This window comes from Leucoraja erinacea, chromosome 12, assembly GCF_028641065.1.
Source record: "Leucoraja erinacea ecotype New England chromosome 12, Leri_hhj_1, whole genome shotgun sequence".
In the NCBI taxonomy this organism is placed as follows: domain Eukaryota; kingdom Metazoa; phylum Chordata; class Chondrichthyes; order Rajiformes; family Rajidae; genus Leucoraja; species Leucoraja erinaceus.
The window spans coordinates 23,175,139-23,188,387 of NC_073388.1; the positions used below are offsets into that span (position 1 = coordinate 23,175,139).

Genomic DNA, 13,249 nt, shown 5'->3' on the forward strand with positions numbered 1-13,249 from the left:
CTGATCATCCAACTCAGTATCCCGTACCTGCCTTCTCTCCATACCCTCTGATCCCCTTGGCCACAAGGGCCACATCTAACTCCCTCTTAAATATAGCCAATGAACTGGCCTCAACTACCCTCTGTGGCAGAGAGTTCCAGAGATTCACCACTCTCTGTGTGAAAAAAGTTCTCCTCATCTCGGTTTTAAAGGATTTCCCCCTTATCCTTAAGCTGTGACCCCTTGTCCTGGACTTCCCCAACATCGGGAACAATCTTCCTGCATCTAGCCTGTCCAACCCCTTAAGAATTTTGTAAGTTTCTATAAGATCCCCTCTCAATCTCCTAAATTCTAGAGAGTATAAACCAATTCTATCCAGTCTTTCTTCATAAGACAGTCCTGACATCCCAGGAATCAGTCTGGTGAATCTTCTCTGCACTCCCTCTATGGCAATAATGTCCTTCCTCAGATTTGGAGACCAAAACTGTATGCAATACTCCATGTGTGGTCTCACCAAGACCCTGTACAACTGCAGTAGAACCTCCCTGCTCCTATACTCAAATCCTTTTGCTATGAAAGCCAAGTGCTGACAACACACAACAGTATAAGTGACAGCCTAAAGCATACCTTGTACACTACACACCCACTCTCCTCTTAAGGAATCCACTGCCCTCTGTGTGGAAGGGTTTATGAATCTATCAAATTAAAGAGGAAACAAGTCATCTACAATCCTGATGGACCACCAATGTAATTTGGATACCATTTCCATCTCTGTTCACGGGCAATGTTCAAAACCTGAGACCTAAACTAGAATAACCCACAGTTAATGTTCCCACCTTGCTGCAGTCTCAACCACCAGAGATGAAACTATGAAATGGAAGATAGCCACAAAGTACTGTAAAGGTGATTTATCCAAGATTAGATTAGAGATATAGCATGGAAACGGGTCCTTTGGCCCACTGAGACCACTCTGACTATCAATCGTCGGTTCACATTATTTCTATGTTCTCCCACTTTCTATCAACTCCTAGCACATTAGGACAATTAACATACAAACCTGCATATCTATAGGAGCACCTAGGGGAAACCCATGTGGTCACAATGTCATATTGAAACAATTGAAGCTTTGCAATTCACGAAGAGCTCAAAATTCTGACATGAGCCTCAGGAATTACATGTCTCTGAAGCCTGGTAATGCTGGAAGACCTAATCCTCAATGTGGAAGATTAAGTCCCTTCTCCTGCCACATGGAGCATAGGTGACCATGCTTATGTTGTGAAATGTGACATAGGTTAAATGTAACCACCTGCAGTGATTCTGGAAATGGGAGTTTGAAGTTTCAGGGACTGTGACCTCCAGGCAGAGAGCAGTCAAGACATATGTGCATGGTTACCCTCCATAATGTTTGGGACAAAGACCCATCATTTATTTATTTGCCTCTGTCTTCCACAATTTGAGATTAGTAATAGAAAAATGCACGCGGTTAAAGTGCACGTTGTCAGATTTTAATAAAGTCCATTAAAACATTAGTAAGTCATGAGGGCTATTTTAACAAAAGAATGTACATTTTGAAGTATATCTAATTGAAATTTCTTGGATAAAAATAATATAATGAATATAATTGTGAGTGTGTATGTTGAGTGAGACTGCCGCAGATGTCCGGATCCTGAACCAGCCTAATTCATGGGTCGGGGCAGTTCCTGTAGGTTTCCCCGTTTACTGAACCCAACTGACTGGCAGTGTGCAGAGTGGGGGTCACGGCCGTAGTGGGACTGGGGCAGTGCCAGGCTGGGGGGATGGACCTGTAAGGCATCTTCCAGTCGCTTTAAGAGTAAAACGTCTTGTTTCTGATGTAAATGTCACATCCTGACCAAGAATCGAATGCCCTTATGTTTACTCGATGAGTATTCATTTTAAGTTACAATGAGCCTATATTTATGTTAGAGACCCCCCCCCCCATGGTTGAAATTAAATTAATTAAAATCCATACCGATTAATTTTACATGAATTCAGACTTTAGATCTTACCTTTCAGTTCTAGTTGCTTCACAATGTTTCACTGGTCCAATGACTGTGAGTCCCTGCCTAGCTAGCTTGAAACGAAGCGCATGATTGGTCAATTGGCGTCCGATCCAATGTCAAACGTCCTTTCATAGGACAATTACTACTCGGAAAATTTGAGGTTTTTCGCATATTTAAAAGATATATGCAGATTTTGTTCTTGACAAGTTTTAGGTGTGATTTATATATTATTTTTACATAATATGTTAAAAATATAGGTAGATACGTGATTTGGGTCACGAAATGAAACAAAAAAAACCACCTCGGCCCACAGCTTATGTGAGCAAGTACATTCAGCGTTTTTCGTTATTATAGAGAGAATTCTTCTGTCATCAGCTGAGAATTCTTCTGGCATCAGGTCTTCCTTGGCCTGCCAGTCCCTTTGCGATTAGCAAGCGCACCAGTGCTCTCTTTCTTTTTAATGATGTTCCAAACAGTTAATTTTGGTAAGCCCAAGGTTTGGCTGATGTCTCCAACAGTTTTATTCTTGTTACTCAGTCTCATAATGGATTATTTGACTTTCATTGGCACAACTTTGGTCCTCATGTTGAGAAACAGCAATAAAAGTTTCCAAAGATGATGGAAAGACTGGAGGAAAGACTAGGTGTTGAGAAGTCTCTAATACCTGCATTAAGGAAGCATTTAAACATGCCTGAGCAATTACAAACATTTGTGAAGCCATGTGTCTCAAACATTATGGTGCCGTGAAATGGGGGAGGACTATGTATAAACACAGCTGTAATTTCTACATGTTGAAACCAAAATGTATAAAGATACTCTTTAATAAAATCTGACAATGTGCATTTTAACCACATGTGATTTTTTCTATTACAAATCTCAAATTGTGGAGTACAGAGGTAAATAAATAAATGATGGGTCTGTGTCCCAAGTATTATGGAGGGCACTGTATCTGCAAAGTGACATAAACCTTTGTGATGATTTGTTTCATATGAGAAACTTTGCTCCTCTGATGTGTACGAGTACTTGTCAACCAGTGAAAACAATCTGTCGAGAACTCTGCAGCAGTTTCCCCATTTCAATTAAAGAGGTATTTTAAATGGAATTTCGGAACAGCTATGTACTATGGAGACCTTATTCTCTGTGGCTGCCAAACAAGTGTCATTGGCTGGACCTGCAGGCTCAGATTTATAGCACTGAAAATGCATTGCATGAGAAAATAAGAATCTCAGTCAAATTTATGGTGCGTTCTGGATTGAAAGCATGTTTCATAGTAGGATGATGCAATCTTTTTTATGCAGTAAAACTTAATATCAGTTAATAAGATTCTAGCCTTTTCAAATGCTTCCTTCATATTGTTTGGATGGATGACAACAAGCTGGTCAAACTGTTACCGGTTATACTACAAATAATATCTTCAGAAAATAATTTGATAAAATATGGAATGATTACATATACCTGAATAGGAGCAAGAACATGACACATAAAAGCACCCCCATTGTTGTATAGAGATGAGAAATAACCTAAAACAAAAGGAACATTGTAATATAATAAAAACGACCACCTATTTTAGTGTCATCAGCAAACTTACTAATCATACCTTGTACATTATCATCCAAATCATTCCTATAGATGACAAACAGCAATGGACCCAGCACCAATCCCTGAGGCTCACCACTGGTCATGGGCCTCCAGGCTGAAGAACAACATTCCACCACCACCCTGTGCTTCCTATTATGAAGCCAATTTTGTATCTAGCCTTTCAGGGCAGCCTACCTCGTGGAACCGTAAAGGCCTTGCTGAAATCCATATAGATGGCCTGCCCTTGTCAATTTCCTTGGTTACTTCTATAAAACAACAATCAAATTTGTGAAGCACAATCTCCAACATACAAAACCATTATATCTAGTCTACCGTGCCTATCGAAATGTAAATATGAAATAGTATTCCTCAGAATACTCCAATGGGTTTCCTACCAAAGGTATTAGGTTTAATCTTCTACTCGAACAGGAACATGCAAACCTTGAACTCTCACTTCTAAAAGCATCCCACTTTGCAGACATCTCTTTGCCTGCAAACAATGTACTCCAATCTGCTTTTGCATTAGGGTTAGGGTCAAGTTCCTGTCTGATCCCCAAAAAGTTAGCTTCAATTTAGAACTTTAACGTCAACCAGCCCTGTCCTTATTCATAACTATTTTAATAGAACTGTGGTCACTGGTCCCAAAAGACTCTCCCACTGATACTTCAGTCACTTGCCCTGCCCAATTACCTAACAATAGGCCAAGCTTTGCTCTCTCCCTCTCCCTCTCCCTCTCCCTCACATAATGTCACATTTGCATGAAAATCCACATCTCAGTTCATCCGCCTTACCTGTCAGGCCTCTAGTTATGAAATAATTACAGTTTTATCCATTCATCTTTCCTTGATCCCTGCCATGCTTCTGTTGATCCGGACAGAATACTGAACTTGCTATCAATGCCTTCTCCCAATGCATCCCACAGGTGCAGTCCTCGGGGACTGTGGAAGTGTCGCTGACTTTGCACATCCTGCAGGAGGGGGGGGCCTTAACTGCCCTCTCTACTACATTAAGACCAAGGAAGAGTCGCACAAAAAAAAAACCAGACTTTACCTTGTCTTCCCGTCACCCTCTGCTCAGCCTCCTTACCGAAGCCTCAGCACTTGCCCCCCAACACGGCACTTGCCCCCCCAACACGACTGCTCCCAATGGACCTCTATGCTAATGTCTGGGTTCCTTTTATTCGACTCTAGGAGCAGTCACTCCAGGATGCTAATTAAAATTACCAATGGAATATTAGGCTTTATAACTAGAACGCTAGCATATAAGTTGGAGGAAGAAAAGCTCTAGAATATTATGTATTATCATATTATAGACACCTTGTCTTAGAGAGGATGAATTGTCCTTACAAGTGGTTCTTTGTTCAGTGAAATGTGACCAAGGTCCATTAGTATTTTTGTGGACAGATTACAATATTGTGATCAAGGGTTTTTTTTTTCCACGACAAAGATATAAAATAATATGGAATTAAGATATTCAAATGGTTTGAAGAATGACACCATCATCTTGACTGGTGCCATAGTTAAGGGTTAAATGGTCTGCTACTGTCATTATAAAACAATCACCATGCTGGCCAGTATGAGTAGAAAGAAGAAACAAATGAAAAAGAATAACAAGCCTCTTTCAAAGAAAGGAAAATAAAAAAATATTTGACATATTATGCATACAATGCCAAATGAAACATCATTAAATGGAAATAGAAAAAATATTATGAGGCCATTATAGCAATAGCTGCTAACACTTGCAAAAAAAAAACAAACGTGTTGGGAGCTGTGCCTTAAAAAAGTGAAACAGAATTGCTAAAACAGCTGCAAGCCAAGATCAAAGATTATTTTTTTTTACAAATCAAAAAGGTCCAACTGTGAGAAATGCTGCAACAGGATGCAAGGAATAAATACAGAGGGATAAATACTGAACTGCTTCATGAACTTGGTCTATTATTTTCATAAGTTATAGTAATAGAATTAGCCCATTCGGCCCATCGAGTCTACTCCATTTAATCTTGGCTGACTTCTGCCACCTAATCCCATTTTCCTGCCTTCTCCCCATAACCCTTGACACCTGTTCTAATCAAGAATATGTCTTTCTCTGCCTTAAAAAAAATCTACTGACTTGGCCTCCACAGCCCTCCAGGCAATGAGTTCCACAGGCTTAATTTTAAAAGTTTTTTTTAGAGGATATTCAGGAAAGTATCTCCACCTCCCCACCTTCAAATACAGCAAAATGACCCACAGTATTTTTGTGTGTACCCTCTTTAAGTTGTTAAATGATCATGCTTAGCTGTATGTTTACCTGCACGTTGGCCTGCAATCATCAAAGGTGCTTTCCCCTGATGTCAAAGAAACCTATCGAAGGATTTAGTGGGAGTCTGTAGGATCTCGACCCGAAATGTCACCCAATCCTTCTCACCAGAGGTGCAGCCTTTCCCACTGAATTACTCCACCATTTTGCGTCTATAATGTCTATTTAATTGTCTCTGATTAGTTTGGAATATAATCACCCAATAATCTTAAATGTCTTCAAATTTATAGAAATGTAATCATCAAAAATTTGCAACGAGCAATGTAATTAACATTCGCAAAATACTTAATTCAAAGTATCATGTTTTTTTGATAATATGTGCTTGTGGAATGTGTAGGAGGAGCAGCGGTATTAGAAATAGACGTGAGATTAATTGACCAGCCACTTTTGCTGTTCCTATGATGGTGGATTAGGGCGACTGCACGTGTTTATTCATTTGAGATTCTCGTCGCAGTGGAAGGAGTGGGTTGAAAGGGTGCCGATAGTAAAAATGCCATTGATCAATTTGATCTAGGAAAGTAGCCAGTTTTTAGGGCATGGATTTTCTGCAGAATTAGTTTCTGCCTCCACCTTGAACCTGTTCACTGCCAAGTTTGATTTTTGCTATTGACCATGACCCGAGCATACTCGGGGGTAGCACTGAACAGATTAAACCAAAATGAAGTTGTAGCATTTTAAGTTTTAAATTCCATTATTGTGTGTCTTCGATTTCATATTGGTCGCATTATATATGGATGGATTTAAGAACATAGCATTTTTTTCTCTCTCAGCATCATTTTAAAATTATTTATTTTACCACCATTGCAGAACTTGCATCTCAGGCTGAAGCACTTAAAGAAGAGAATGACAGTCTGCGTTGTCAGCTTGATGCCTACAGAAATGAGGTAGATTTACTAAAACATGAGCAGGGTAAGCTCTATAACACAGAAGAAGAGGCCACAAAGGACCAACAACTAAAACTACTGCAACAGACATTGCAAGGGATGCAGCAGGTACTGATGGCTCCTTTACTTTTGTTTTAAATAATCATTCAATGCAAGACAATTTTGTTGATTATTGTTTTAGATATCAAAAGTTTATTTTAAAGAAAAGACATTACTCTAGCTTCCTCACTACTGACACTCATCACTTTAGGCTTAATCCAGACCTCTCCAGTAAAATCGCACCTATAGAAAAGATGGAGCTGGATAGTTATTCCTATTTTTGAATTGAACTATGAATGAGCAGTAGACACAAGGAACTGCAGATGTTAGGTTGTGATTGAAGTATTTGCAGAAACATAAAGCATTGTGAAACCATATGCATTTGTTTTTAAGTGCCCTTCACCGTATAGAGTAAAAAAAGATTACAAACAGCCAATTCTGAAGATGTTATGATCTGAGTACTGGTGCTAAATAATTGATATGGATTGAAGCAACAATTATATTGCTGCTGAGAAACGTATAGCTGTAACATTTTTAAAAAAATAATGAATATCAGCTGTGGAGCTCAGCAACGATATTGTAGTATGTGTTAGATACTTGTAAAAGCAATCTAAAATCCATCACCAGTAATTTCTGTTCACAATGGAATCAAATTTATAGCCACGGGCAAAATACCACTATCCTAATAGCTCATAAATATTGAACATATTCTGCTGAAGAATCCTTTTATTCCTAAAGGCTTAAAAAAGTGTTCTTAGTTTTAGATCGAACAAATTATCGTTTATCTGCCTGTCATACATTGAGCTGGACTGACCTTGAGCTTCACATCCAACCGCAGAAGTCGCAATACACTTAGCCTTTTCTGGCTGTGACCTATATCAGCCTCTATGTTCAATAAAGCAGTTATTCCACAAAGCAAAGTGAACTGTGCAGAGCAAATGTGGAAACTGAGGCCCAACCTTGTACCCCACTCCAAAGGCTTTCTGCGAGCTCAGTATTGAAATAATTAACTCGACAAAATAATCCAAGTAATAATTCATTTAAAACTCTCCACATGTAAATGAATAATAATTAAAATAAGTTTTGAAAATTATAAACCTGCCATTCTTATCTTCTAAATGAATATTAGCAGACCTATTGAAATGAACAGGGCCCTTATAGATGTCCCCTGTACTTAGATGATGACTAACTGCTGCTGGAGTTGTGTGAGAAGGAACTGCAGATGCTGGTTTAAACCAAAGATAGACACCAAAAGCTGACATAACTCAGCGAGACAGGCAGCATCTCTGGAGAGAAGGAACGGGTGACGTTTCGGGTCGAGACCCTTCTTCAGACTGGTTAGGGATAAGGGAAATGAGAGATGTAGACGGTGATGTGGAGAGATAAAGAACAATGAATGAAAGATATGCAAAAAACTAACCATGATAAAGGAAACAGGCCATTGTAAGCTGTTTGTAGGGTGAAAATGAGAAGCCAGTTCGACTTGGGTGAGGGAGGGATAGAGACAGAGGGAATGCCGGGGCTACCTGAAGTGAGAGAAATTAATATTCATAGCACTGGGCTGTAAGCTGCCCTAGCGAAATATGAGGTGCTGTTCCTCCAATTTGTGTTTAGCCTCACTCTGACAATGGAGGAAACCGAGGACAGAAAGGTCTGTGTAGGAATGGGAAGGAGAATTGAAGTGTCCAGCAGCCGGGAGATCAGGTTGGTTTACGGGCTGAGCGAAGGTGTTCCGCGAAACGATCGTCCAGTCTGTGTTTGGTCTCGTCGATGTATAAGAGTCCACATCTTGAACAACGGATACAGTAGATGGTGGAGGAGGTGCAAGCGAACCTCTGCCTAACCTAAATGGACTGTTGTGGTCCCTGGACAGAGTTGAGGGAGGAGATATAGCAACATGTGTTGCATCTTCTGCGGTTATAAGGGAAGGTACCTGGGGAGGGAGTGGTTTGGGTGGGAAGTGTTGGGTTAATCAGGGAGTTGCCAAGGAAACGGTCTCTTCAGAAGGCAGAAAGGGATGGAGATGGGAAAATGTGGCTAGTGGTGGGATCCCGTTGGAGGTGCGGAAATTTCGGAGGATTTTGTGTTGTATGCGACGGCTGATGGGGTGGAAGTTAAGGACTAGGGGGACTCTGTTGAGACTAGGGTGAGGGGGAGCAAGGGCGGAGCTGCGGGGTACCGAGGGGACACGACCCGTTCCCGAAAGAATGAGGACATCTCGGATGTTCTAGTAGGAACACCTCAACTTGAACGCTGATACGGCGTAGACGGAGAAATTGGGAGAAAGGGATAGAATCCTTGCAGGAAGCAGGATGGGAAGAAGTGTAGTCGAGATAATTGTGGGAGTCAGTGGGTTTGTAATAGACACCAGTCAATATTCTATTTATTGTGATGGAGTCTGTGAGATCAAGAAAGGAGAGGGAAGTGTCGGAGATGGTCCAAGTAAATTTGAGTGCAGGATGAAAATTGGTGGTGAAGTTGATAGTCCATGTTGTTCGGCACGGACTTGTGGGGCCAAGATGGCCTGTTTCCGTGCTGTAATTGTTATATGGTTATATGGTGGGGGATGGAGGTGTAGAGTGACTGAACGTCCATAGTAAAGATGAGGGAGTTGCGGCTCGGAAAGCAGAAGTCATTAAAGCGATGATGGGCATGTGAGGTATCTTGAACATAGATCGGGAGAGATTGGACCAGGGGGGATAGGATGGAGTCGAGGTATGTGGAAATCATTTCCGTGGGACAGGAGCAGGCAGTAACAATGGGTCTGCCAGGGCAGTTGTGTTTGTTGATTTTGCGGAGAAGGTAAAAACGGGCTATGTGGTGCTGCGTAAAGATATGGTTGAAGGCTGTGAAAGGCAGACAGCCAGAAGTGATGAAATCAGTAATGGTGTTTGCGATTAAGGCCTGGTGCTCATCTGTGGTATCATGGTCCAAACATAATTCGGAGGAGGTGTCTGAGAGTTGTCGCGTGGCCTCAGCCCGGTGGAGGTCAGCGCTCCAGACTACCACGGCGCCTCCCTTGTTGGCGGGTTTAATTATAATGTTAGGGTTGCTGCAGAATGAGCGGATTGCGGTACGTTCAGAGGGGGTGAGAAGGGTAAGGGGAGTGGAGAAGTAGAGTGTTGATGTCATGCTGGCAGTAGAGGTCTAGAGAGGGTAGAAATCTGTTCTGGGGAATCCAAGAGCAGGGGGACCAGTGGAGACGAGAGAAGGGGTCATCACTGGGTGGTGAGGACTCTTTCCCATGGAAAACGAGACGATGGAAGAAGAGGTCTACATCGTGGTGAAGCCGGAACTCATTGAGGTGGGGGCGGAGGGGAACGAAAGTGAGGCCCTCTATTGAGGACAGACCGTTCCGTATCAGAAAGGGGGAGGTCAGGGGAGATGCTGAAGAATGACAAGGGTGGGGGTTAGGATCAGTGTCAGAGGAGGGTCGCGGAGTGGACAAAGGCCGAGGCGAGATTTGTTGGGGAGATGGTGGGTGTTCAGAGAGGAGGGGGGCGTGAAGACTATTGTATGGGTGGGGTGTGGTCGGGATAGCCTGGTTTAAAGAGGAGGAAAGGGACATCACTACTGAGGTGCCTTGTAGGAGGAGGGGAGCAGTAGGACCCAGCAGTCAGACCACGTGCTGTTGGAGTCTGCATCACGGAGGTTGTGGGTCTGGTGCTGAGCCTGGATCTCAGGTGAGGTGACAGCTCCTGCCCGCTGCAGGTAAGTGTTGAGCCCAGGAACAGAGCAAGGAGCCAAATACATTATTACAATTATGTGATGACTTACATATCCACCAATGGGCATGTCTTCACCACTACAGAAACTTAATGCTCACAAATTAGTAATAGTTATTGAAATAAAAATATATAATATATAAAATGGTAATAAGAGAATACTAGTATAACTTGGCATCATGCCCAATGGATTTATTATGAGCTGAAGGGCCTGTTCCTTAGCTGTACTGTTGTATGTTCTAATGTGATCTATTTTGAGTGACTTTGTTCTCCTAATATTGGCAGCAACTTTTGAATGTACGGGAAGATTGTAAAAAGAAAGAAGCTGAATTGCAAAAGGCAGAGGAAGACAAACAAAATGCAGAAATGTTATTGGAGACATTTAAAAACAAGGTGAGAGCGTGGGAACTGCATTAACGATTTACTAGTGGTTTCTATTTCTGAACAATCATTTTTGTTTTACACAGGATTCAACATTAAGCTTATAATGTTTATCCTTTTCTACTTCAAACAGACCACCAAACTATAAAGTGATTCCACCACACGTTATATCTTCTCATTCCCACCTCTTTCCACATTCCACAGAGACCACTCCCTTTGTACTCCTTAGTTCACTCATTCCTTCCCGTCCAACCTGCCCTCTCACCGTGTAGCTTCCCCTGCAACCACAGGAGATGTAATGCCTGCCCAAAGGAATGCTCCCTCACCTCCATCCAGGGACCCCAGCAGCCTTCATGGTGAGTCAGTAGATCACGTGCACGTCTTCCATCCTTGTCTATTGCATTCATAGCTCCCAGCGTAGCTTCCTTTACATTGGCACTAAGCATTGACTTTTGGACTGTTTCATCCAACAATTGTGCTCTGTCTGCCAGTGCCTACTGGATCTCACTGTCGCTGACCATTTTAACTCCCCTTCCCATTCCCAAACCAATCTTTTTGTTCTTGGCCTCCATTGCCAGAATGAGGCAGTACATAAACTAGAGAAACAGCACTTCATATTGTGCTTGGTTAGCATACAAAGCAATGGTATGAACCTTGAATTTTCCAATTTCAAGTAATACCCCCACCCTCTCTTCCCTGTCACCCACCCCACGTTGGTGCACACCCATTTCTCCTACTATCTCTCGCATTCAGTCACCTTGCTCCTTTCCCCTTTCATACGCTCATCTCTCATCATTGAGCCCCTGATTTTATCCCCACTCTTTTCCTTTCTCCCTGTCTCCTTCCACCTATATCCCTCCTTTTGGCTTTACTCTTCACCCTTTTCTCTCCTTATCTGACACCATTAGTTTCCTTTTCATCTCTAGCCTTTGTCATTTACACCACATATCTGACAATCAAAAGCCTCCTCGCCTCTATCCACCTATTACTTGCCAGGCTTTATCCCCCCCCCCCACCTCTCTTTTACAGCTTTCTACCCCCATTACTATCTAAGACAGAAGAAGGGTCCCAACCCAAAAAATCATATGTTTATTTCCTCCACAAATGTTACTGGATCTGCAGAGTTCCTCCAGCACTTTGTATTTTGCTCATGATTCCAACATCTTCAGTTCCAGGTGTCTACCAAACTTCACATTGGTCATTTTTGGTCCTCAAACATATTTATATGGATAAGGTTATAAAGTGGCAACAGATGTTTTTGTTTTACACTATGTTTCTATGTTAGGGTCTACTTAATGACTAGTTTATAACCCATTATTGTTCTCTTCTCTTTTTCCTCTCCACCTTTAAAGTTTTCTTTCACTCAAAGTTAATATTCTACATTATCTATATGAAATTGTATCTGCTATCTGTCTCTCCGTTATGATAAAATGCACTCTTCAGCTTTTAGTAGTCTACTTTTGTGTTTGCCCTATTTCTGTAGGATTGGCAGTTTTTGATGTTTTTCTTTCAAAACTAAAGCCTAAATTATCCATACTTTATACTTGTTTTTGAGTTAAAATGCTACTGCAATGCTTGCTATGAAGATTACCTCTATAACGCAGAAATTAAATATTTTTGATTTTCTTCCATTGTTACATTTTTAAACATAAAATAAATAAATTTGCAGGGAAGTATGGTGTACTTTCCGCATCAAGATTTCCAATGCAAATAAAATTTCTGCATCAAGCTGGTCTACCAGAAAATAAATATTTTGTGGAAACTTCCCTAAAGGAAACAAAATGCAAGAAGTTAAAAATGATCTGACATTCATTTGCTTGCAAAAAATATTAAACTATGTATATAAGCTAAGATAGCATCGATCACCACACAAATGAATGATCAGAAAGGTATGAATAAATATCCATAAGAATACTTTGTGGAAAATTATTATCTTCTTTTTACGATATAATCAATTAATTTGTGTTATATTTACCAGGAGAGTGCAGGCGATGATATGGATGAAACCGATAATGAAGGAAATGTAAGTGAATGTCTTTTTCATTTAAAATAATCCTCAGATTTGTCAACTGTAAAGATTTGTATTATATTTGGAGCTGATTTGCTGCATGTTGATTTTCCGTAGGTACAAATTAATTTGCAAATACCAGTTGGATATATTAAGCAGAAGTATAAAGTATGAATAATACAGGTTTTATCCAAGCTGAAGGTAGTACTTTCAGCAATATGGTCAATTTTGGGAACCCTAGTCAAGAAACCTGGAAGTCTTCGAGAATGGTCAAAGGATTTGATTATGAGTAAAAGCATAATGAAACAAATTTGACTACTAAAAAGAACAAATGCA

General features: G+C 40.9%; 1 protein-coding gene across 6 annotated transcripts in view; it reads left to right on the top strand.

The window, feature by feature from the left end:
• Positions 1 to 13,249, top strand: part of LOC129702176 (ecto-NOX disulfide-thiol exchanger 2-like) — a 157,729-nt gene that overhangs the window by 130,076 nt on the left and 14,404 nt on the right. For all 6 annotated transcript variants that reach the window (XM_055643798.1, XM_055643794.1, XM_055643797.1 and 3 more), the window contains 3 exons: positions 6,684 to 6,868; positions 10,810 to 10,917; positions 12,884 to 12,928. In XM_055643798.1, the coding sequence (XP_055499773.1) occupies positions 6,684 to 6,868; positions 10,810 to 10,917; positions 12,884 to 12,928 (338 nt within the window). The remainder of the gene's footprint in view (positions 1 to 6,683; positions 6,869 to 10,809; positions 10,918 to 12,883; positions 12,929 to 13,249) is intronic.